Source organism: Australozyma saopauloensis, chromosome 6 (assembly GCF_035610405.1).
Source record: "Australozyma saopauloensis chromosome 6, complete sequence".
NCBI lineage: Eukaryota > Fungi > Ascomycota > Pichiomycetes > Serinales > Metschnikowiaceae > Australozyma > Australozyma saopauloensis.
The window spans coordinates 243861-267568 of record NC_086136.1 but is presented as its reverse complement, the minus strand read 5'-3'; the positions used below and the strand labels follow the sequence as shown (position 1 = coordinate 267568).

Sequence of the window (23708 nt, the reverse complement as noted above, 5' to 3'; positions counted from 1 at the left end):
GGATCAAAGATAAAAAGATGTTCGTGCTTAGGAGATTCGATGCCAGATCGGATTCTTTGCTGGAAAAAATTCATCAGTAGCGGAATTGCGCACTATTTAAATGCTGTCGTTTGTGGAGAACCACGTCCGCTATGGAGTCTCATCTGTATTGTCACCCGCAAAGTGTGGTGGTGTCTCCGAGGGCTGCCATTTCGGCGCAAACGGGTATGAAATTTAACTTTTTTTTTGCAAATTGTGAACAATAGATTTGAACTGACCCTTGCAAGTTTTTTTTGTAGAAAATTTGACACTCTTCTCACCTCTTCCTTACATTCTTTCTTCCACCATCATCGTACATTAGCTGGAGATACTGCAGATAAACTCCGGTCCCGTAATATCGGGTACCGCAAACTACTCCGAAGCGCCCCACACGATGTGAGATCCTGCAGGCAAGGACGCAACCCCAACCGCCAACGGCATTTTGTAAGCATCTATATGTAGACCCGTCATATTCTGAGTTTCGGCCCACCACTCGAAAAGTCCGTGTCAGGGCCTTTGACCATGGGACTTCATTGGCGTCTTGGCCAATAGTATTGGCCCATTGTTTGCTATGTTTTTTGTTTGAAGTATTTGCAGTGAAGACGAGTTAAAAAAATAGAGCTTGAAGCTGTCTATTGGTCTAGAATATATACTTAATCCTTGTAAATGGATGTTCCAGTATAGGGAATTACTTTTCAAAATGACGGTGTACGGAGTGTGAAACGGAGTCGGGCTCGGAGTGTACTGCAGAAGAGTCCCGGGTCTTCTGTGGGCGTTCTGTGGGGACAATATAGTTTGGACCATGGAGGTATGATTTTCCGCGTTTGTGGGGCCAGTACAGTATTGGCTGCAAAAATGAAACAGCGGTGCGGGTGTTCTCCTTCCATTGAACCGGCTAGTGAAGATAAGAAAACTTCCAAGATGATTGAGGGTCAGTAGGTTGGTTTGAAAAGTGGAAATGGTCATATTTGCTTGGCCCCGGGGGAATCAAATGGTGCCATAGGTCTTAGCTTTTGTTATGGGAACAAGAATTGGAGGCTGCTTTGATGTAATTTGCGCTAAATTATCTTTTCTGGAATAATTGTTGGTATTGTTGAGTTTTGACATTTGCAAAACTCCTCCAAGCACGATCATTCAATAACTCTCTCGAAGTATTATTCAATGAAATACTAGAATCAAGTCCCTGAAATTTTGATAAAATAATCTCTTATAGATCTTTACGTGATGACTAGAATTCCAAATCCATCAAAAATGAAGTCTCGCTGAAGTCTCTAAGCGGACACCTCGTTAGTAAGCTTGAGGTTCTTGAACTTCTTTTTGCTGCGCTTGTCCTTGTGCACTAGTCTTTTGAAGACCTGAGCAACCTTCTTGAACCACACTTCTTCTCCCTTCCAAGAAATTTCCATATTTGCCGCAGCTGCCACGAGAAGCACAACATATGCTGAAGATGACATATTGGTCAATTGCATGAAGTCACCCAACCATGAATCTTGCTCGATTCTAAACAAAGCAACCGACATCAATATGGTGAACACCACGTTAATCAAGAATGGCTTATTTTTGCTCATTGCTTCACGGTATGGCGGTCCAGTGCTTAACACAAGGGCAAAGAGAATATATTGGAAGTTCGAAAAGAGGAACAAGGCCGTGTTATCGGAAGACTCCACGCTGCTATCGTCATTGGAAGGAATTGGCCGTTGATACCAGGGTTGACTTTGAATGTAGAGCCACACCACTACCTGGAAGAAGAGAATAACAGCAATTTGGCAGAGAAGTGGAATCAACACCTTGGGACTGACTAAATTGGCAGTAGGCCTCTTTACCACGATTTTTTCGTAGGGTTTAGACCAAGACATAAAAATTGCCAATGGTAAAATCAAGAATAAGTCAATGTAAAGGAATTGGAAGTCTCCCAAATTTGTTCCTCTCTGGTACAAGATTGTCACTGTCACGAACTGAATTGCAGAATAGAGGGACATGTACTTGAAACAAGAGAAACTGGTTACCAAGGATGATCTTCCCTCGCGAATCACATCCAAAACGCATGAAATTTCAAAGCATCTGGAGGTAAATGGAGCAGCCACAGAGGCCTCTGCCTCACTCAAAGAAATACCCACGTCAGCAGCTTTCAAAGCACCACAATCGTTGGCTCCATCACCGCAGAAACCAACTGTATAGTCCAATTTTTGAAGCTGTTCCACGAGCTCGTGCTTTTCATCAGGAGACATTCTAGCAAAAATATTACACTTCATCAACATAGCTTCAATCAAGTTTTCATCTTGGAGTTCTGCCAAGATGTAGCGGAATACATCACCGGTTACGGCGTAAATATGTTCATGAACATTGTCACGGATATCCAGATGCACCTTCTGAAGAGTAATGGGGTCCAAACGATTTTGAGAATCTCTCATTTCCTCCCAAATAAGACCCGTACCACCACTACTCTGGAATTCTTCTTCAGATGCAAACCGTGGAATGAAAACCTGTGTGACTTGAGGATCAATGAGTTCAGACTCACGTCCAACGCTGACAGCTGTCAAAACATTGTCACCGGTACACATGATTGTACGAATTTCTGCTGCACGCAACTCCTTGAGAGTTGGCTTCGTGGATGTCTTTAATTTGTTTTCAAACACAATGAAACCCGTGAATTGCAAGTTGCGTTCAGCATCTGATCTCTCCATTGACTTTACTTCTTTTCTTGAGCTGAGTGTTTTGCTAGCACAAGCAATAACTCTAAAGCCACCATGTGTGTATTTGTGGAGCAATTCTTCGAAGTTAGAAGGAATAGAAGTTGGATCACAGATTTCAGCAATAACTTCAGGAGCACCCTTTGTGAATATTTGTTTGTTCTGGTCCTTCTCTATGAGCACAGACATTCTACGCAAAGAAGCAACAAACTCATATTCTTTCAAAATTTTGTAGCCATATGTCTCTTTTCCCACATGATCAAATACCAAGGGAACTGACAAGCCTCCAAATTCCTCAACAAAGTGCCATCCGGTGAACTCGAACATCTTAACATCCAATGGATCTCCAATTAAAGCGTCATCAATGAGACGCAAAGAGTGACAGGATGACATACATCCCAATAAGCTTGCGCCACTGTGTGTGTCATATTGGGTGGTTGCTTCAAACTCTTGAGTAAGTTCGGAGACAGATTGGAGCATATCCCCAAAGATGATTTCCTTACGGCCCTCGGCATTGCATGTTGGATGAACACCAAGAATATCGAGACCATCTTCTGTCAAAGTACCTGTCTTGTCAAAACACAAAACATCAAGTTTACCACCCACATTGACTCTTGTTGGGGCAATACAGAAGATATTCTTGCTCTTCAATCTGTTGATTGCGAAAGTAGTTCCAATCGTTAAAGTTGCTGGCAAAGCAGGAGGAACAACGATGGTGATGATATCAAGAGCTCTCAAAATCATAATTCTGGTGGAAAGGCCAAGTTTGATGAAGTTATACGTAGAGTAAATGAAGCCAATAAAAGCGATAAACGTCATGAAACCAATATACTTGAAAGAATCTTCATAAAACTTAAAACCTGTTGGCTTAGGAAACAACATGGAGCGGACTAAAGATCCCTTGGTTGTGTTGAAGCCAGTTTTGACCACCATACCAAGTACTGGCTCGTCGTTGGATGTTTTAGTTTTCAAAAGTTTTGTTCCATTGTACAAGAAAGACTTTGCCAAGACAGGATGTGTGATGTTCTCAGAAAGATATTGAACGGTGTCACGATTAGCAGAAATTTTGGAAACCGGGACACTCTCACCTGTCAACATTGACTCGTTAACCACACACTCACCATTGATGAGGAGGGCGTCACATGGCACAATTGACAAAGAAGGATCAACTTCGAACACATCACCAGGCACCAAAGAATTGGAGTCAGTTTGAGTCCAGAATTCGTTTCTCCAAACTCTCACATCACAGGTGAACAAGCTCATTGCAGACAATCGAGCTATTGTTGACTTTGTCTCAATTAAAGACTCGATGATGGAGATGAAAGAGATGATAAAAATACAAGCGGCATAGTAATAGTAGTCATCTGCGAGCCAAAGAAAAATAGAAAACACTTGAAAAACGTAGAAGGGGTGAAGAACTTCGCCCACCAATAGTTGAAAATTGGACTTTTTCTCTATGGCAATATTGTTTTCTCCAAAAATCAAAGTGCGCTGCTCCTGGAGTGATTGGGAAGTACCGTCGCGTAAGTTCTTGAAGTTTAACCAGTGTAAATCGTACCAATTGGAATTTGTCTTGAACATATCTTCGACTGGGTTGTAGAAAAACTTGAGGTATCTGTACTCAAACGAGAGAAGATATGGGACTACTGGGTTGGCCTCTTTCGCGATGTCTGCAGTAATTTCGTCTTCTTCTTCATCTTTTTTGGGGGATGCAATGGTCAAGAAATTAGAGAGACGTTCTCCAAAACGAGTTCGGGAGACGTTCACGATCGCAAGCTCACCAAACTCGTTCTCAATGACACACCAATCGGCAAGCCCCAATGCGCAAGGATTGCCCATCAAGTTAATACGATATTTAGGGACCCAACGGAGTACCAAGTATCCGATTCCTAAAGTGAACACGGTTATCACATAATATAAGATTTTTTTCCACAAGCAGTTTTCGTAGCCCGCAATACCAATGACAATGTCCTCTTCGGCCAAATAGAAACGCTGGTATTTCAGCTCGGGCGAGAACTCTTGAAGGAAAGCCAACTCCTCATTCTCCAGATGTTCAGAAGCCAGGTCCGCACCCGATGTTGCTTTGTTGCTAGAGGTGGTGCTTCGACGACGGTAACGATCCTCTAGCATAGAGCGATAGCTTCGGTTGTCGTCTGAGTCGGCATCAGAGCCATATCTTTGTTCTGGGGAGCGGGGCGCTCTTTCTGTGCTGTGGAATGATCTAGACACACCAGGCTGATCATAAAACCTGCTTGTTGGATCGGATGTACTGAACACATTTTCATCTGCCACTTCCAGTCCCTGGTCGTACTTATCTACCGAGTAGTCCCAGTTTGTGTTGTAATCGATCGGGTCCTCTGGGTTTTCCAACGTGGAACCACCAGGAGCAGTCTCGATCTCATCGGCGGTGAAGAAACGGAAATTGGCGCTAGCAGCATCGGTTGAGATAACCGACACATTCAGGCGCACGGCGGAGAGTCCCACATCACTGGCCTCAAGCAACGGTGACTGTTCCCGCAGCAGCAGCACATCTGTGGACCGTCTACGATTGAAATGATGCGGATAATGAAAACTACTGATGGACGAAGGAATCACTTCCGAAGTCGCACCACTGAACATCTCATGGTTATTGTCTTCCAAGAGTGCCAGGTCAAATGACGATACACTGTTCAGCCGGGAGCGGCGACCATAAGAGCTGGACCGTCTTAGCTGACGAGAGGGTCGGGAGCTAAGCGAAGGTCTCTGTTTTCCCATTTTGTAAGGAATTGAGGAGAGTGGTTAGTGATAGGTTCACAAGTAGTGAGTTTTTGGCAGCGATAAGAGAGCCGACTGGAAATTTATGTTGGTGAGATAGTTGAATCGGATGCAAAAAGTGGAAAAATGCCAGCAGGGAGATCTGCCCGTCAATTCTTGGTGGTTCTAAGAAGAATTGGCGGAACCACTAGGCTACTACTTAAAATTTAGATAGCGGGTAGTGGCTGCGAAAAAGTATCAGGGGAGACAAGCGAAGAGCAATTTGAGACTGAAAAAATGAGTAAGGGATTAGTTTGAGCAAAAACCTGCCCTTAAAATGGTTTGATTTCGAAATTTGGCGAATCTTTTTTTTTCTTCAATTTTCGTGACGGAGAACATGAGAATCTGACGTTCATTAGATCTGATTAGTTCAGAGTGACAGAACAAAGAAAGGTTTTAGAAAGTTATGGGAGCCGTGCGGTAATCTGTAGACTTTAATATAACTGTGGCGTGTTCTTTTTTGGTCAATTGCAGTATTGTAAGTCCGTGATCTTTTAAATATTTAATGGTTGATACCGATAACTAGAAGGGCAAGAAGGTGAAGTCACGGGAGGCCGAACATATGCAAAAGGTGCTGAATATTCTTTGGCTTTTGAGAGATTATATGGAGACGTTTTTTGTTTGCAAAGTACACGGGGAGGTTCATTGAAATAGAGTATCCAGTAAAATGAAGTGGATTGCCCGTTTAATTTCTTTTTATTTCATTTTATTTCGATACCAACGAACAGTATCTTATTCGAGTAAACCATATCAGAAGTCAATCAGAAACACTTGCTGAAGTGTCTCTCGTCATATCGTCTTTCATGTCACCAGCAAAAACAATAGAGTGAAAACATACATAAATCCGAAAGACCCTTTCATCAAGTATAATTGCAAGTGATAACTTTAATCTGTTCCAAGTGAGCTCAATCCCTCTTCTTGTTTCTTCTCACAAATACCCCTCTCTCACAAACCAAAGGTCCTTCGCCATCAACACTCACACTCTAATCTTCTAGCAAAAGGCCTTCAGTTGTCACTGGAAAATTGCTCCTTTTTTCTATCTCCTTTTCAACATTTTCCGTTTCCCACAACATATCTCCACAGTTCATCCTACTTAACACATCTCCACAACCATGTCCTTGAAACTCAAACTAAACCTTGGAGGAAACAAGGACCTGAAGAAAAATGGCGACCAACCGACGCCTGTCATCAAGTTCAAACCGCCCACGCTAAAAACCGAAGACACGGGAAGTGTTCACAAACCCAAACCTCCAAAGGAAGTCAAGAAACTCAAAATCAGTCTAGGCCGCGCGGCTCAAGCAGTGGCTGCGGCTGAATCGGCTGCACCATCACCTAAGCCTGCTCCTCCTCCAAAATCAGTACCGAAATTGCGTATTAAACCGACTAGAATCCCTGGTGAAGGCTACGATAGTGAAGCACCTGATGTAGAAGATGATCCCCTTATAGAGCATGGAATTGCCATTCGTTTCGTCAATGATGCCAACTTGGACTTCGTACAAAGCGCGGTTGATACCGGCGACTTCTCCAACCTCAACATTAAATGGATTACTCGTGATAAGGCAGTGGTCAATGTGAACCTGACATTATATCTGGCCAGGCTAATAGATTTGCCCACACTCACGGAGATATACAAAACTGTAGATAAGAAGAACATTTTCAAGACCATTGATATCAGTCAGATTTTGTTGGTGCTCCGAACGATCAACCCTAAGCTGTTGAACATGGAAAAGGCATTCGAGGTGCCTGAGGAATATACCTATACCCATCCGCTATATACGCTTTCTGTGAACAACGAGATCAAAGCCACGAAAACAGTATTCCGCGATGGTCTCCTGTCGTCACTCGAAGATGTGTATCGCCGGTTTAGACCGCGGAAAACTAACCACAGGCTTATGACTGATATCGAACTGCGCGTGGACGACCTTGTGCGGCGTGATAACGACGCCGAAGAGAGTCACTATGAGTACGTTAACCCGAAGAAACAGGCTCATAAGTTCACTAATGGCACTGACAGACCAGCACTCAATTCGACTATGCTGCGTCCAGATTTCAACGCCATGCTGGTGGACTCTCGGCCACCTGCAGAGGATCAAACAGATGGCGAAGAGCAAGAAGAAGAGGATCAACAGGCTCACAATTTGGAGGCGGACTACGATAATGTCTTGGAGCGTGAGTTGATTGACGTCCTTGACTCCACCTCCAACACCACTGCGGCCACTGTTCTCATGCAATCCAAATTTGGCAATGAAGAGGGTGAAGCTGATGCAGATGATGGTCATGCTGATGATGACGACGATGATGAAGATGATGATGATGACAATGACGATGATGACGACGACGAGGATGATGCTACCAAGGAAGATAACTCGCGCGCCAAAAAGCTAGAGGAAGAGATTGTGGAGCTCCAAAAGGCAACCGAAAAACAAAAGCATTTGTTGGCTACTGCCAGCTACAAGATGATGAGAATGAAATTCCAGTCGAACTACAATCACTTGAAGACGCAGCTCGATCAGAAGAAGAGAGAATTGAGCAAAGTGCGCGAGCAGCAGCAAAAACAAGCAAACCTCACCAAACCTCAACATAAACCCACTATTCCTAACCCCGAGGAGGAAGAGGAAGAAGAGGAAGAAGAAGATGACGAAGAAGAAGAAGAAGAACCCGAGAGAGACGACCAACCTGAGACTTTGCAGCAAGACTTCGCACCAGAAGCTTTGGAAGCCATTACCGAAAACAATTCCAATGATGTCGATGATTTTGATGATTTCCAGGGTCTTTTTTAGTTGCCTTTTGTTGGCTGCAAACTGAGGTGCATGACTATTCAAACTCGCACCGCTCAAGTAGACAAAAAATGGCAAAGAGGATGAAAAAAGTATGCTCGGTTTTTATGAATCTAAAAGATTCTTACATTAGAAAAATTACTTTGCTCTCTTTCCGGAGTTTAATGTTGGCTAGCCAGAGACTCCCCCATCGACCCCACCTGCAGTACACCGTTAAAAAAAAGCCCAATACCTTTAATTGACACTAATTACACCCTCAGTGTTTGACAGAGTCATCATCCCCAACCCTCTTCCCAAACCCAAACCATAGCTCTCCGCTATCCCACCCGGTAATCTCAACCATCCCTGGCCAATCAGAATCTTTCATCTCCATTGACGTTTTTTCCCTCGGCTCATCTTCCCCACATGTCATCGAACTCCATCAAATTACTAGCCTCCGACGTTCATCGTGGACTTGCCGAACTCGTGGCTTCTCGTCTCGGTCTCAAGCTTACCCCCAGTGAGCTCAAACGTGACTCCACTGGCGAGGTGACCTTCAGTATTGGAGAGAGTGTCAGAGATGAAGACATTTTCATCATCTGTCAAATTGGCTCCGGTGTGGTCAATGACCGTGTGTTGGAGCTTTTGATTATGATCAATGCCTGTAAAACCGCCAGTGCTCGTCGTATCACTGTGATTTTGCCTAACTTCCCCTACGCCAGACAAGACAGAAAGGATAAGAGTAGAGCACCAATTACTGCCAAGCTTATGGCTGATATGTTGACCACTGCTGGATGTAACCATGTCATTACCATGGACTTGCACGCCTCGCAAATCCAGGGTTTCTTCGATGTTCCAGTCGACAACTTGTACGCTGAGCCCAGTGTGGTGAGATACATCCGTGAGCATGTTAGCTACAAGGAAGCCATTATCATTTCTCCAGACGCTGGTGGAGCCAAGAGAGCTGCCGGATTAGCTGACCGTCTTGACTTGAACTTTGCTTTGATTCACAAGGAGAGAGCCAGAGCTAATGAGGTGTCAAGAATGGTGTTGGTCGGTGACGTTACGGATAAGATCTGTATCATTGTGGACGACATGGCTGACACTTGCGGTACTTTGGCCAAGGCCGCCGAGGTGTTGTTGGACAACAATGCCAAGGAGGTGATTGCCATTGTCACCCATGGTATCTTGTCTGGAAATGCCATCAAGAATATCAACAACTCCAAGCTCAAAGCCATTGTATGCACCAACACCGTTCCTTTCGAGGAGAAGCTCGATCTCTGTCCAAAGCTAGATACCATTGACATCTCTGGTGTGTTGGCCGAGGCCATCAGAAGACTTCACAACGGTGAGAGTATCTCATACTTGTTCAAGAACGCACCATTATAGAGGTGCCCAGTAGCAGGCTTTTGCCTTTGATCTTTCTTCTCTTCATGCAGCGGGTATATTTATTCGGTGCTTCTCTTCTAGAACAGCCCATTAAAACTAATAAAATAGCAAATCAGTCATCATGCAAGTTGTATATATTCACTTAGTATCCCTATGCTATACAATTTTAATGATCTATGCAAGGAGACTCTCAGATAAACCTTCCTCGATCATTTTATCCTGATCGATCCTTACTAACAGTTCGGACACATTTATACTTGTTAAAGTAGTTATGCTGAACCATCTGACAGATAAACTACAGGAAAGCAAAGAAAGACATGGCAGGTCCAACTCCAATACTTCTCAGGTGGGAGTTTCTTGATTTTGTCTGGTAGGCACGAGTCTTGACGAGGCACAAGAGTATGAGAGAGGGCCATGGCGTTGACCACGGCTGCTGCCACTAAGATGGATCCCAAATTCATTCACAATAGATTTCTAATGTCTTTTGTTGATAACATCCCATTTTTTGGTTTCCTACTGTGGGCTTTATATAGGTGGACCTGGGCATAGGGGATCTACCAAAAGAGCGCCAGGACCAAAACGGGGCGTTATCCAGCCATTGTTACAATTCGAGACCAAAAAATAATACAATACGCAATATGTCTCTGCGGTGACTCAGATCGGTTGAATTGACGGCATTCATCAATGAACAGATACTCCATATGGAAAAACTCGGTATACTTCTTGTCGATCGCTAATGCAAATTTTCGAGTCACCAATAAATAAATTTTGAACCAAATTTCAATAATTTAATCCTCCATCACTTTCATTGTAAAGAAATGCGATCCTCCAAACAACACGCATAAATTACCCTTCTCGGTAACTATTTAGTGACCCAGCACACTGGATAAGTAGTGAGTTACACAGCACCAAATACCAAGATCTAGGCACCAGAAATGAGCTCCGCCGCCAATTCTTCTCAGAAATTCAAAGCCTGTCTTTTCGGTACGTCAATCAACCAATAAACGGACGCTCTCATTGGCCAATTGCCTTCTTTTCTCTGTACTAATACCAGACATGGACGGAACCCTCCTCAACACCGAGGATATCTACACCGAGGCAACCACACAGGTGTTGTCCCGGTATGGATTAGGTAAACTCACGTGGGATATCAAGCTTGATCTCCAGGGGCGGCCAGGGCATGAGGCCACCAAACGTCTTTTGGCTCACTACAAGTTGGACGTTTCGCCCGAGGAGTTTTCGGCACAAACAACGGAGGTGCAAAACAAGTTGTGGAACTCGGCGCAGTTCTTGGACGGTGCACTTGAGCTTCTCCAGGCTCTCAAGCTGAGAAACGTTCCCATGGCCTTGGGAACCAGTTCTGCCAGAGACAAGTATTTCCAGAAAACGGCACTTCATCGCGAGGCGTTTGAAATGTTTGGCACTCATGTAGTCACCGGCGACGATCCACGTATTCCACCAGGAAGAGGCAAGCCTGAGGCCGATATTTGGCTTGTGTGCTTGCAGAGTCTCAATGAGGAAAGAGTGGCCGAGGGACTCGAGCCCATTGCGATTGAGGAGTGTCTCATTTTCGAGGATGGCATTCCCGGAGTGATTCTGGGCAAAAACGCCAACGGGCACGTCATTTGGATTCCTCATCCAGAGGCGGTAGTAGCATTAGACGGGAAGGAGTTAGAGATTCTTCCTGAGAAGGGAGAGCTTCTTGCCTCGTTGCGGGACTTCGATGCTGAAAAATACGGACTTTAGATTTAGAGAACTTAGATTACGAAAAATTGTTTGATTTGGATAACTTGTGTTTGTAAATTGGTGCTGCAAGGGTAGAATACGACAGAACGTTCAATTACCGAAATCGAGAAATATCATGTAAGCGGAAACTTAAATACTTCCTCAGAATACAAAAATTGTTTTACATGAAAACACAGCATACATCTCATTAAGTGTTCGCTCTGTTGATGATTTTGTTCGACCTATTGTGGTGCTACAATGACCATCTACCTTGCTTGATACACCAAGATGCCTTCAAAAAAAGTAACGAGCGGCAAATCCATAACTTTTTCAACCGAAATTCAAATCCAAATTGTCATACTACTATAGTTGAGCGTCTCAAACCTTTGAGGATGGCTAATCGAAACTATCTAAAACCAAGGACCCCAACAATTCAGCGTCAAGCCCGATAACACTCGCGGAATAATATCTAAAAAACACAAGACTTTTGTTCTCATCAAAGGTCCTGGATTTTTATGTTCCACTTACATCCAATCTCGTGTTCCCCACAGATTACCTAGACCATGTTCGGATCTGAGTTCTACAGAATCAGCCTCGATCTCCGCTCCAAACCTATAGAGGGCTTCAATTCGTTTACGTCGGACTACCGCTACTCGGAAATATCTCTTCTGGGATTTGATATGCCCTCAATGCCGCTTGATTCGTTTTCAAGCCTAGAGCCTCTAAAAGCCAAGCTGCTCGGCAATGGGGTGGTCCGACTCTTTCGTGATTTTTACGAGGAAGATGCGCCTGATCTGAAGTCGTTGGGTTTGTCTCATCCGGGCGATGATACCATGCTTTCGATCTTGGCGGTTCCTACTTACTACACGGCATCAGATCTACTAGGGTTTATTGGTGACTTCTACCTTGAGAATTTGACACATGTGCGGATATTGAAGAGCGAGAGACCGAACAGGTTTTTGGTCCTATTGAAGTTCAAAGATGCCGTCAAGGCGGCCGAGTTTCAGTACCATTACGATGGGAAACCATTCAATGCCATGGAACCAGAAATGTGCCATGTGGTATTTGTGAAGTCTGTCGTGCTCGAGCTGGATGAAGAAGAAACTCCAACTGACGATATGATTCCGTTTTTGCTTCGTGATCCGTTCACGTCCTATACTGCTCTCTCAGAAATTGCCTCTGCTCCTGACCACACAGACCTGGCTCAGCCTGTAGTCTCTGCAGAGCTTCCGACGTGTCCTGTTTGTCTTGAAAGACTTGACTACGAGGTGTCGGGGCTTTTAACTATTCCATGCCAGCACACATTTCATTGTATGTGCTTGTCCAAGTGGAGAGACGATACTTGTCCAGTGTGTCGCTATACCAACGATGTGTCCAACCATACGATCCGGCGCTCTGTCCGGCGCTTGCTGCAGCTCAATCTGCGAATGCAGCAGCTTCAGATCCGCGAAGAGACAGCTCAGCTGGCTCCGCCGGCTAAATCAACCTCTACCAGCGAAACATGTATGGCCTGTAACACGCAAGAGAACTTGTGGGTCTGCTTAATTTGCGGAAACGTCGGTTGCAGCAGGTATGCACCCGAACAACATTCACTCAAACATTTCGTGGAGAGCGGGCACTGTTTCGCCATGGAGCTCTCAACCTCGCGCGTCTGGGACTACGCGGGCGACAAATACGTTCACCGACTCATTGCCAGTGAGTCTGATGGTAAAATAGTGGAGCTCCCGCAGAAAGGCACAGCCAATCAAAAAAGCAATCTGAAGGAGGAAGACAGTGAGTATGCCGAACTTCTCCTCTCGCAATTGATCAGTCAGAGAGAGTACTACGAATTATTGCTTAATGAAAAAGGAACTGTGGGCAAAAGACTGCGTCGAGGCTCATCGTTGAACGAAAACGCACGGTATACAGATCTTGAGGCTAAAGTCAACGAGCTTTCCGTCGCCATGGACAAAATGACCGAATCCGTTGTTCCAGCCTACAAACGCAAAATTGACATGATGAACATGTCGATCAGATTAAGCGCACAGGAGCTACAGGAGGCGAATAGTCTCAATGAAGGCTTATCTGCCAAAGTCGACTACTTGACTGCACAAGTGAAGCAATTAAAAGAGGAGAATGAGGAATTAGCACAGACATCCAAAGACTTGATGTTTTACCTAGAGTCACAGGAGAAGTTCAAAGATCAACCAGAGGATGTCAGAGAGGGCACTATAGTCGTGACACAAAAGAAGAAAAGCACGAAGAAAAAGAAGAAGTGAAGAATTTATTTCGAATAAATAAAGATACATTTTTAATTACTATCTCTCCAGATCTTTCATTACTAGTCGTAAAAGAATGGGCTACAGGATTTCGCAGCCAATTTAACTACCTTCGGATGCACACCCTCTCATCCATCAATGGTCCACATGAACCGAACACATGAAGAAATAAAAGGAAATAAAAAGAAAAAAGGAAACAGAACTAAGCAAGAAGGCACCGAACTGAATTTCCGAGTCCCTTCTCACTGCACATCTATCTCGGTCCATCCCCCATCTCATCGCTACAGCCTGCAGCACCTCATCCCGCACCCGAATTTTTCAGAACCTAGTATTACTAGTACATCCCCGTATCTCCACACATAACACCTCAACTACACAATGGACTCCTCCGCCCCTGCGTCCAAACTTAGCAGCAGCGAAGTGTCGTTCCCTAGAGGTGGTGGCTCTGTTTTGAGTGCCGTGGAGCTCAAAACCATCTCCAACAAGGCCACAGAAGATGTCTTGTTCGAGCAGAAAGCCGCTTCCACCAAAAAAAGACCTGCTGCAGCCGACCAGAAGAACAGAAAGAAGCAAAAGAATAAGAAGCTGTCCGGCGCTGCTTCCAAAGACGATGCTGAGCTGGTTGAAATTTCCCACTTTACATTCAAGAACATGTTACCAGGCGCCGAAGTCTTGGGTCAGATCATGGCTATCCACCCAAACGGACTCTCGTTGGGTTTCGGAGATAACTTGACCGGTCACGTTCCCATCACCTCCATCAGTGCTGAGATCAGCGAGCAGCTAGAAAAGTACTCTGCGGCTGACGACTCCGATGAGGAAGACGAAGAGGACCCAACACAGGCAACCTCCTCGTTCAAGCCTGAAATGCCTAAACTCGCAGAGCTCTTTACCGTGGGCAAATGGCTTCGAGCAACCGTCATCCCCGACGGCGACAAGAAGAAGTCTATCCATCTTACAATTGTGCCAGAGACTGTGAATGCCCACATTGAAGCTGCTGACTTGGATGCCAATACCATCGTCCAGGGTTCCGTGAAATCCATCGAAGATCATGGTGTGGTTTTCAACCTCGGTTTGGAGAGCACCACCGGTTTCATGGACAAGAAAGAGCTCAAGAAAGCCGGCCTCACCATTTCTAGCTACAAGCCTGGTCAAGTGCACCTTCTATCCATTGCCACCGTCAACCTGCGTGCTGTGACTGTGCGTCCTGCTGAAAACGAGAACTTCAACAAAAAGACTGTTGCTACTTCTGTCTCTACCATTGACGCTATCCACCCAGGTCTTATTGTCAACGCTAGAGTCAGCGATAACCTTGATGAGGGTGTTGTGCTCAGAATTTTCGATATGGCCGATGCTACCATGACACTTCCACATGCCGGTGAGTACACTGCAGCAAGTCTCAAAAACCATTTCGCCATCGGCGCCAACGTCAGAGCTAGAGTCATCGGTGTGATTTCCGAAGAGGGAACAAAGAAGTTCTTGTTGTCGCGTTCTCCCAGAATCGTTGAGTTCAAAACTGGCTTCAACCAGGAGCTTTCGGAGTCTTTCCCAATCGGATTCATCTTTGACAGTAAAGTGGAAGTCGTTGGCATGGACCGTGAATTCCTCTACATTTCCACCGGAGCCGGTAACATCTACGGTCAAGTCCATAAGTCTCACACCGACCCGGAGAAAATCGCCGGTATCGAATACCCCGTGGGCTCTCAATATAGAGCCAGAGTTCTTGGTGTCAATCAATTCGATAACTTGTTGAGACTTAGTTTCAACCCAACCACCATCGATTCCAAATTTGCATCTGTGGATGATATCACTGTCGGTGAGTACATCCCATCCGCCGAGATCGTCCAAATCTTGCCTGAAAACAAGGGTGTGCTTGTTAAAATCTTCGGCCAATTCGACGCCTTGGTGCCAATGAAACACCTTTCTGATATCAAGCTTGTGTACCCTGAAAGAAAATTCAAGGTAGGCTCCAAATTCAAGGGAAGAGTTTTGGACAAGAGAGGCAGAAAGATTCTCGTGTCGTTACGTAAAACTCTTGTCAACATGGAAGACGATGCTGTCGTAGCCAAGATGGCAGATCTTTCCGTCGGTTTGAGAACCATTGCCGTTGTCGAAAAATTTGTCAAGGGTGGTGCTGTTGTTTCGTTCTTCAATAACTTGAGAGCATTCTTGCCCAACAATGAGATCTCTGAGTCTTTTGTCAAAGACGCTGCCGACTACTTGAAGCAATATCAAGCTGTTTCTGTTCGTATCCTTCGTTTCGACGCAGAGAACGAAAAGATCTCTGTCACATTGAGACAATCTTCCGAGCTCAGTGACGCTCAAGCCACGCATTTAGAGACGCTCCAAATTGGCCGCTCTGTCGTCAAGGCAACCGTTGCAGAGAAGACTAAAGAAAACATCATTGTCGAGTTGGACGGTTCTAACTTGAGAGGTGTTATTGCTACTTGTCACTTGTCTGATGGTAACTACGAAGAGAGTAGAATTGTTTACAAGGCACTTGAAATTGGCTCAAGCATTGATGTCATCATCCTTGAAAAGGACTTCAAGAACAGACTTGTCACAGTTTCTGCCAAGAAATCATTGATTAACGCTGCTAAGTCGGAGACATTGCCTATTCATTATGAAGATCTTCATGTTGGTCTGACCGTTCCTGGTTATGTGATGTCTGTCACAAACATGGGTATTTTTGTCCGTTTCTGTGGCAGACTCACTGGTTTGGTTTTGCCCAGAAATGCCACTTCCAACCCGGGTGAGGACCTTCAAAAGTTGTTTTTCAAGGACCAATCCGTGTCATGTGAAGTTCTCAAGCTTGATGACGAGAACAGACGTTTCTTGTTGTCCTTCGGCGTCGGCGCTGAAGCAGAAGTTGCTAAGACCGTCAGATTGAAGAACCCAGTCGACTCTTCGAAGAAGTTGTTGAGTGACTACTCCACTAGCGATATCACTACTGGTACTGTTCACTCCGTTGAGTCTGACCACTTGAACATCAAATTGGCCGATAACCTCATCGGAAGAATCCACGCCAGTCAATGCATTGAGTCTTGGGATTCCATCAAAAACACCAAAACTCCTCTCAGTGGCTTCAAGGTCGGTCAGAAAATCAAGGCTAAGGTCATTGGTTTCTACAACACCAAAACTCACAAGTTTTCTACTTCCGGTTTTGTCGGTACTTCTACCACCATCGAGTTGTCTTCTCTTGCCTCTGAGACTTCAAGTTCAAGTCCTTACAAGCCAGCAGTGCTCGAAGACTTGAAAGTTGGCGATGAAGTGGTGGCTTACATTGACCGTTATGAGCATGGCGTTACATGTCTCAACGTTGCACCTGGTGTACCAGCTCAAGCTGCTCTCTATGATTTGTCTTCTGACGTGCTGACCTTTGAGAAGTTTGAGACCAACTTCCCAGTGGGTGCTGCTTTGAAGCTCAAGATTCTCAGACAGGACTTCAAGCACAGAACCTTGATCCTTTCTGCAAGAGACTTAGAGATTGAGAGCTACTCTCAATTGAAGGTGGGAGACAAAATGGCCGCTAAGATTTTTAAGATCACTGACGCTTTTGTTTTGGTTGAACTTGGTAAAGAAGTTAATGCTTTGAGTGACATCACCGAGGCTTTGAGTGACTATGACCAGGCTCTCGCAGATGTATTCCATGTTGGCCAAGCTGTGGTCGCAACTGTTACATCTGTCAACGCTGCTGAGCAAAAAGCAAGTGTTAGTTTGAGAAGCGAAAAGAATCCAAAAGACAGAGCCATCAAGTCCATCGATGACTTGAAGCGTGGAGACCTCGTCAAGGGTTTTGTCAAGAGCATCAGCGACGTCGGCTTGTACGTGACTTTGGGCAGAAACATCTCTGCTCTCGTGCGTGTTTCTGACATTTCAGATGCATTCTTGGCTGACTGGAAGAAATTCTTCAAACCTAACCAATGTGTATTGGGTAAAATCTCTCAATGTAAAGGAGAGGGTAGAATTTTGATGACATTGAAGGAATCCGAGGTCAATGGTGACCTTACCTCTTACAAGACCTTCGACGAACTTGAGGTCGGACAGAACTATGATGGTAGCGTCAAGCAAGCCATGGACTTCGGTGTTTTTGTCAAACTCGATGGCACTGCAAACATCAGTGGTCTCTGTCACCGTTCTGAGATTTCCGATAATGTTGTTGAAAACGCTTCAGCTCTCTTTGGAGCTGGCGACCGTGTGAAGGTCAAGATTCTCAAGATTGACCAGGACAAGAAGCAACTCTCGCTTGGTATGAAGGCTTCTTACTTCACTGATATCCAACAAGACAGCGATGTCGAGATGGAAGACGCTGAAGACGCCGAGAGCGGAGATGACGAGGACAACGAGGAAATGGTTGACTTTGACGAATCTGCTGATGAAGATAACGATGAAGAGACCGAAAAGGCTAACACTGCTAAGTCTTCTGCTATGACTGGTTTGTCTACTAATGGTTTCGACTGGACAGCCTCCATCTTGGACCAAGTCGAGGACGACGAGTCTTCAGACGATGATGCTGACAACTTCATGAACACTGATAAGAAGAAGAGAAAGGCTAAGAAGCAGGTTGAGGACAAGACTGGCGAGATCAACTCCAGAGCACCTCAGTCCGTCGGTGACTTCGAGCGTTTGCTTGTGGGTAATCCAAACTCTTCTATCTTGTGGATGAACTATATGTCTTTCCAATTGCAATTGGGAGAGATTGACAAATCCAGAGAAATTGCTGAGAGAGCTTTGAAGACCATTAACTACAGAGATGAGCAAGAGAAGATGAACATCTGGATCGCTATTCTTAACTTGGAAAACAGTTTCGGAAGCGACGAGTCTTTGGCTGAGGCATTCAAGAGATCTGTTCAATACATGGACTCTTTGACTATGCACCAAAAATTGATTGGCATCTACCAATTGTCCGAAAAGTTTGACAAGGCAGAGCAGCTCTTTAAGACCATGACTAAGAAGTTCAGTCAGAACGTTGCTGTGTGGGTCCTGAACGGATCTTTCTTCTTCAAGCGTGAGATGGCTGACGAGGCCCATCAAGTATTGGCCCGTGCTTTGCAAGCTTTGCCAAAACGTGACCATATCGAGATTGTTAGAAAGTTCGGCCAACTTGAGTTTTCCGAGGGCGACCCTGAGCAAGGAAGATCTTTGTTTGAGGGTTTGATTACTGACGCTCCTAAGAGAATTGACTTGTGGAACGTTTACATTGATCAGGAAATTAAGCAAGGTGATCGTGATAGAGTCGAAGCTTTGTTTGAGAGGGTAATTACCAAGAAGTTATCCAAGAAACAAGCTAAGTTTTTCTTCTCCAAGTGGCTTTCATTTGAAGAAGAGAAGGGAGATGAGCAGGCCGCTGCTCGTGTTAAGGCTTTGGCAATTGAATTTGTTCAAAAACAGTCCAAGGACGAGGAGTAATACATCAGGGGTTGACAATTTGTACATTATAGAAAGGCGCCTGCGCCAAAATACAAGATTAAGTAATATTCTTAGTAGTTGATCAAATGAGTGAGGAAAGGCTCGGGTGAACCTAATCGGTGTTGAGTTCAGAAGCATCTTTGGCCATTTCCGGAAAAATCTCATTAAAGGTCACGTCTATAACTTTTAAAAGGAGACTTTTGTTGAGGTAGTCGTTCTGAAGCATTTCTAGAAGGTTTGAACTGGCTGTGTTTGTGTGGCGGGATCCAAAAATTTTAGAACAAGTATCATCCATGAAAATGGTGAGAATTGAGTATGCCTCTTGTCTGGTGGCCAACTGTTCGGCACGAGTTCGTGGTTTTGGGGGATCCCTGAACTTTCCATTGGGAAAAAGCATAGAAATGGCTGAAGCAATGAACAGAGCAATTCGAATTTCCTGATCAAATACTTTGTTTATGGAGCTGGTGATTGTATTCTCGATTGTTGACCCTAGGACCTGTTGGAGAATAACCAAAAGCGCACGCCCACGGAGCCAGTTTCTAGCGCCAAGATCAAAAATCGCAAGAATGAGGTCAAAAATAGGTTTGATAAAAGGAAGTTTGTCTGTTCCACTTTTATCTATATCATCAAATTGTTTTAATTCTCTCTCCATATCCCGAATATGTTGTAAGATTTCCTCACTTTGTTCATCGGATTCTGTTGCCTCTCGCATCGAAGAGAGGGCACTAGCTTTGGGTGCAAACTCCTTGTAAAAGCGGTTGAATATTCCATCCTTACTTTGTGCCTTGTCTTTGCGATCTAAATCGAAATGCTCAGAAGAGAGAAATGACCGAAACACTGGGTTGGCGCAAACATCAGGAATAGAAAGAAGTGACTTTAGATATTGCTCTAAAATAGGCTTACGCACCTCAATCTGTTGAACCTTTTGAAATTGCAAGTACGGCACAGCTTTCTTTGGGAATTTGATTTCAGCAACAGCGGGGCACCTTCTTTTTAGGTATTCGTTGAGCTTGTAGAACTGGCTAAAACGCCTAGCAACAACCCATCCAGCAACAATCTGCGTCGGGTTCTCACTAGAGAATTTTTGGACCTCGATAATGTATAACGCATATGAGTGATGCTCTTCTGAGCTCAATACACATGATTGAATCCGAACTTTCGATTTTCCGAACAAACTGTTCTCATTTTCTTGGACAATATATTGCTGCTTTTGGAGTTCTTTCGAACCAATTTCTCTCTCTAAACTTGCGTTGGAGCGTCTAAGTACCTTGAGCTCACTCAAATTATTTGTCAATTCCGCCTTCTTAATAAGGGAGACAAGAATCTCACTCTGTTCGGCTAAAGTTTCAATATCCTTGTCAAGAATTGCAATTTGTTCTTCTAACTTGAGATCCCCAGGCGCGGCAAGTAGAACCTCCAGATTAATGAGTTGAGAGTCAGAGAGGTTGCCAGAAGCGCTCATGTCATTTGAGTCAAACGAGGTGTCTTCCGACTCTGAATCGCTGTTGTTCTCGAATAGTCTTGAAAGCCTATTTGTGTTGATATCACAATTGCTTCTTTGAAAATTGAGATTTTTGGAGTCACCAAATAAGGAGCTACCACTAGAGACTCCAACAGAATCCTCGTCTTCGAGGGAAACATGTAAAGATGGTTTAATGTCAGGATGAGAAGAGTTCTCCATGATCTTTTCGAAAGCTGACTCAACAGCATTAACAACCTCCAAACTTATGTTAGACAGCTCAGCTGGACGCTCTATCAGATCCTCGCCGATTGCAGAAGATGGTTTGAAGGACAAGGATGGCGCACGGCGAGCGGCCAATTTGGTGGTGCTCATCGCCTTGAGATCGGCAAAAGCCTCCGACTCTTGAAAGAGAGGAAAGATAATATACTTGAGTTCCTGATAGCACAAATCCTGGAGCTCAAATAAAGCCATACGAGCACTTTTGTATACTTCTGCATCTTTCATGTCTGAGAATACGAATTTTTCAACCGACGCACGAATCAGGGGTGTGATTTTCAACATTCCGATTGAGAAGAACTTGTCGTAAATTCTGACGATTTCGTTCTTGTTAGAAAACTCGAGTTTCAAGGAGATCTCAGTCAGATCCATATCTTCAAGAGGCGCCTTGAGCTGATCGACCTCTGTCCAGATATCGAGAAGATACTCCTGCTTCGTTGTTCGCAAAAACTCACGAAACGCATGCCTTTTTTTTGTTTCTACCAATATCACATCGAGACTCAAGTTGTCACTATTGATTGCAGACTCCACTTGTGAATGAAGTTTACTTATGGCGGCCACTTCGGGACTGTGTTCCCCAGTGGCAGATAGTATTTGCGGCCGGGCGTTTTGTATGGCAACAGCAATAGCCTCAAGGATGGACTTAGTATGAGTTCTTTGGATAGTCTCAGACCACTTCCTGATCACAGCGGCCGAGAGAGGAAGACTGAGAGGTGGGAGTACAGAGAGAGGCTCGAGACTGGCGTATCGGGTATGCTCTTGCAAAGCTTCGCGTAGCCTTTGAACCTGCTTTCGTCTCTGCAAAGTCGACCCAATAAAATTTACAATGAGTTGGTTGATTAAATCGCCCTCACTCACGGCCTCCAACACATTCGCCAAAACAGTGCAAGAGAGGATTTCGCGAACCAAATTACGAGTCACCGGGCTTTCGAACTCCTCGGGCAGAAGAAGATATGGGAGTGTCAGTTGAACGAGGCGTCTGAGGTACTGCTTCTCTTGATTTCGGGACTCGGGTCCTGGAGCACTTAAAGAGACACCCTCATGAAGATCAGCGCCAGCCAAACTCAGCGCCGTGGCAAGTTTACTTTCTACAGAATAGACCGAGTCATGCAAATTGGCGGAAGTCACAAAGTTGTTGTAGTGGGCAGTGAGAAGCGGCACTATTCTGAACACGAGAAACTCAGGCACGTTTACGCCTGCGAGACGGCTTTGGAGTTTCTGTAAAACATTTTTGAGCTCCAATCGTACGGAGTCTGTAAAAAGACTACTTGTAGAAATCTGCTTATACCACCCTTCAATGAAATTCTGCACTATGAGATCTGTAAGTTGATCCAACTTTTCACTCACTAAGGGTGCCGAAACAACAATAGGAGCAGCTAGTTTTGAAGAGTCAATGGTTTGAGACATGAGCTCATGGTCCCATGCATCCTGTTCAAGAAATTTGAACTTCTTTTGCGGTTTGGATGGTATGTTTGGCGACTTTCGATACGAAATTAAAGAATAACATGCATAACCGACAAGAGTCAATGCAAGGAGAGTCACGAGCGCAATTATGCGACCGCCTAGATGTATTAAGACTAGTATTACCGCAGCCTTCATGGCAGTATTGAGGCCAAACCATCGGGCCTGGCTTTTTGCAGCCATCTAGTTGATAGCGATAATGTGGGGTGGAATTTCGGCTAGATATAGATAGAGTTAGCGACTTGTGAAGGATTTAGAAATAAAATAGCAAGAAATGATTATTAAGTATATCGATTGCTGTCATTCAATTAATTACGAAACCCGGGTTTCTTCAATTGGCATTGCTAAGCTATCGAGAAGTACTCAAGGAAGTATATAAGAGACCCAGAATAAATCAATTGTGGCTCATAATTTTTGAAAAAAGACGCCTTTTCGTATCTAGATTTGATTAATCCACTTGTAAAAATCCATTATTGGGATCATTGACTATTATGCAAAATGATGGAGTCTCAGTGGAGAATGACGGTTGAGGTCTTGGTGTCTCCTTATTTTTTCTTTTTCTGTGACTTATGGCTTTCGTCTTCTCTCTTACGTTTCTTGTGTGAAGACGAGAGTTTGGTGTCTTTTGTAGATGTTTTTGACTTCTGCTTCTGATCTTCGAGGGGTTGTAGCAGCGAAGACAGTTCCTTCTTAGTCTTCTTATCTATCTTCCCCGTCGATTCCTTCTTCTCCTTCTTTTCCTTTTTCTCCTTCTTTTCCTTTTTCTCCTTCTTTTCCTTCTTTTCCTTCTTCTCTTTCTTTTCAGTCTGTTTCTCCTTCTTCTTCTCCTTCTTTTCTTTTTTCTCCTTTTTGTCTTTCTTTTCACTCTTCTCCTTCTTTTCCTTCTTCTCTACCTTCTCCTTCTTCTCCTTCTTCTCCTTCTTTGTCTTCTCACTCTTCTTTCCATGTAACATCTCCCGTTCCACTGTATCTAGAACTTCACTTGCACTCACCTTGGCAGAAGCTACATGCGCGTTGTCAGTTTTTCCAACAGTGCCGGCAAGCCCCTCACCACGCACAAACATTCTGTACAATGCAGAGTTTGCCTTTCTTGTGTGGTCTTCCACCTTGGCCTGGTTTTGCTCGAAACTAACACCAGCACTGCCATTGCTCACCTCCAATGACTTCAATTGGCCATCGAAAAGTCGTTCCCACCACATGTCAGCATCGTTCCCATCTGCGCCTAGACCCTTTGTGTCTTTCTTGTGTTTGACCAAGATGGGTTTTTTGATTCCGCCCTTTTGAAGAGCCTCTCCTTCCTTCCAACCGAAGGAGTTAAGATATAGACTGGCGTTCATTTGTATAAGTAGTGGCCTTTTATGTGTCTATAAGAATCCTTTATTACTCACGATCACTAGCCCAGTCAATGAGAAGTGAAAAAGATTGAGTAACTTTTCAAAAGAAAACCAAATAAAAACGGTTTTGATGAAGAATT

General features: G+C 44.4%; 9 protein-coding genes across 9 annotated transcripts; 5 read left to right on the top strand and 4 right to left on the bottom strand.

Annotated features, from left to right (window-relative positions):
• Positions 1-525: 525 nt before the first annotated feature.
• Positions 526-984, bottom strand: PUMCH_004692 (uncharacterized protein; the record flags this gene model as incomplete). Its single annotated transcript, XM_063023619.1, has 1 exon — positions 526-984. One exon carries the CDS (start codon positions 982-984, stop codon positions 526-528), a length of 459 nt encoding a protein of 152 aa, XP_062879689.1.
• A 305-nt stretch (positions 985-1289) lies between these two features.
• On the bottom strand, positions 1290-5462 carry PUMCH_004691 (uncharacterized protein; the record flags this gene model as incomplete). The annotated part of the gene is made up of 1 exon (XM_063023618.1): positions 1290-5462. The coding sequence occupies one exon, from the start codon at positions 5460-5462 to the stop codon at positions 1290-1292; it is 4173 nt and encodes a 1390-aa protein (XP_062879688.1).
• A 1151-nt stretch (positions 5463-6613) lies between these two features.
• On the top strand, positions 6614-8281 carry PUMCH_004690 (uncharacterized protein; the record flags this gene model as incomplete). The annotated part of the gene is made up of 1 exon (XM_063023617.1): positions 6614-8281. One exon carries the CDS (start codon positions 6614-6616, stop codon positions 8279-8281), a length of 1668 nt encoding a protein of 555 aa, XP_062879687.1.
• A 402-nt stretch (positions 8282-8683) lies between these two features.
• On the top strand, positions 8684-9646 carry PUMCH_004689 (uncharacterized protein; the record flags this gene model as incomplete). Its single annotated transcript, XM_063023616.1, has 1 exon — positions 8684-9646. The coding sequence occupies one exon, from the start codon at positions 8684-8686 to the stop codon at positions 9644-9646; it is 963 nt and encodes a 320-aa protein (XP_062879686.1).
• A 1056-nt stretch (positions 9647-10702) lies between these two features.
• PUMCH_004688 (uncharacterized protein) lies at positions 10703-11392 on the top strand (the record flags this gene model as incomplete). The annotated part of the gene is made up of 1 exon (XM_063023615.1): positions 10703-11392. The coding sequence occupies one exon, from the start codon at positions 10703-10705 to the stop codon at positions 11390-11392; it is 690 nt and encodes a 229-aa protein (XP_062879685.1).
• Positions 11393-11934: 542 nt separating this feature from the next.
• On the top strand, positions 11935-13629 carry PUMCH_004687 (uncharacterized protein; the record flags this gene model as incomplete). The annotated part of the gene is made up of 1 exon (XM_063023614.1): positions 11935-13629. The coding sequence occupies one exon, from the start codon at positions 11935-11937 to the stop codon at positions 13627-13629; it is 1695 nt and encodes a 564-aa protein (XP_062879684.1).
• Positions 13630-14007: 378 nt separating this feature from the next.
• On the top strand, positions 14008-19035 carry PUMCH_004686 (uncharacterized protein; the record flags this gene model as incomplete). The annotated part of the gene is made up of 1 exon (XM_063023613.1): positions 14008-19035. One exon carries the CDS (start codon positions 14008-14010, stop codon positions 19033-19035), a length of 5028 nt encoding a protein of 1675 aa, XP_062879683.1.
• A 112-nt stretch (positions 19036-19147) lies between these two features.
• Positions 19148-22417, bottom strand: PUMCH_004685 (uncharacterized protein; the record flags this gene model as incomplete). The annotated part of the gene is made up of 1 exon (XM_063023612.1): positions 19148-22417. The coding sequence occupies one exon, from the start codon at positions 22415-22417 to the stop codon at positions 19148-19150; it is 3270 nt and encodes a 1089-aa protein (XP_062879682.1).
• Positions 22418-22779: 362 nt separating this feature from the next.
• PUMCH_004684 (uncharacterized protein) lies at positions 22780-23571 on the bottom strand (the record flags this gene model as incomplete). The annotated part of the gene is made up of 1 exon (XM_063023611.1): positions 22780-23571. The coding sequence occupies one exon, from the start codon at positions 23569-23571 to the stop codon at positions 22780-22782; it is 792 nt and encodes a 263-aa protein (XP_062879681.1).
• Between the last annotated feature and the right edge of the window lie 137 nt (positions 23572-23708).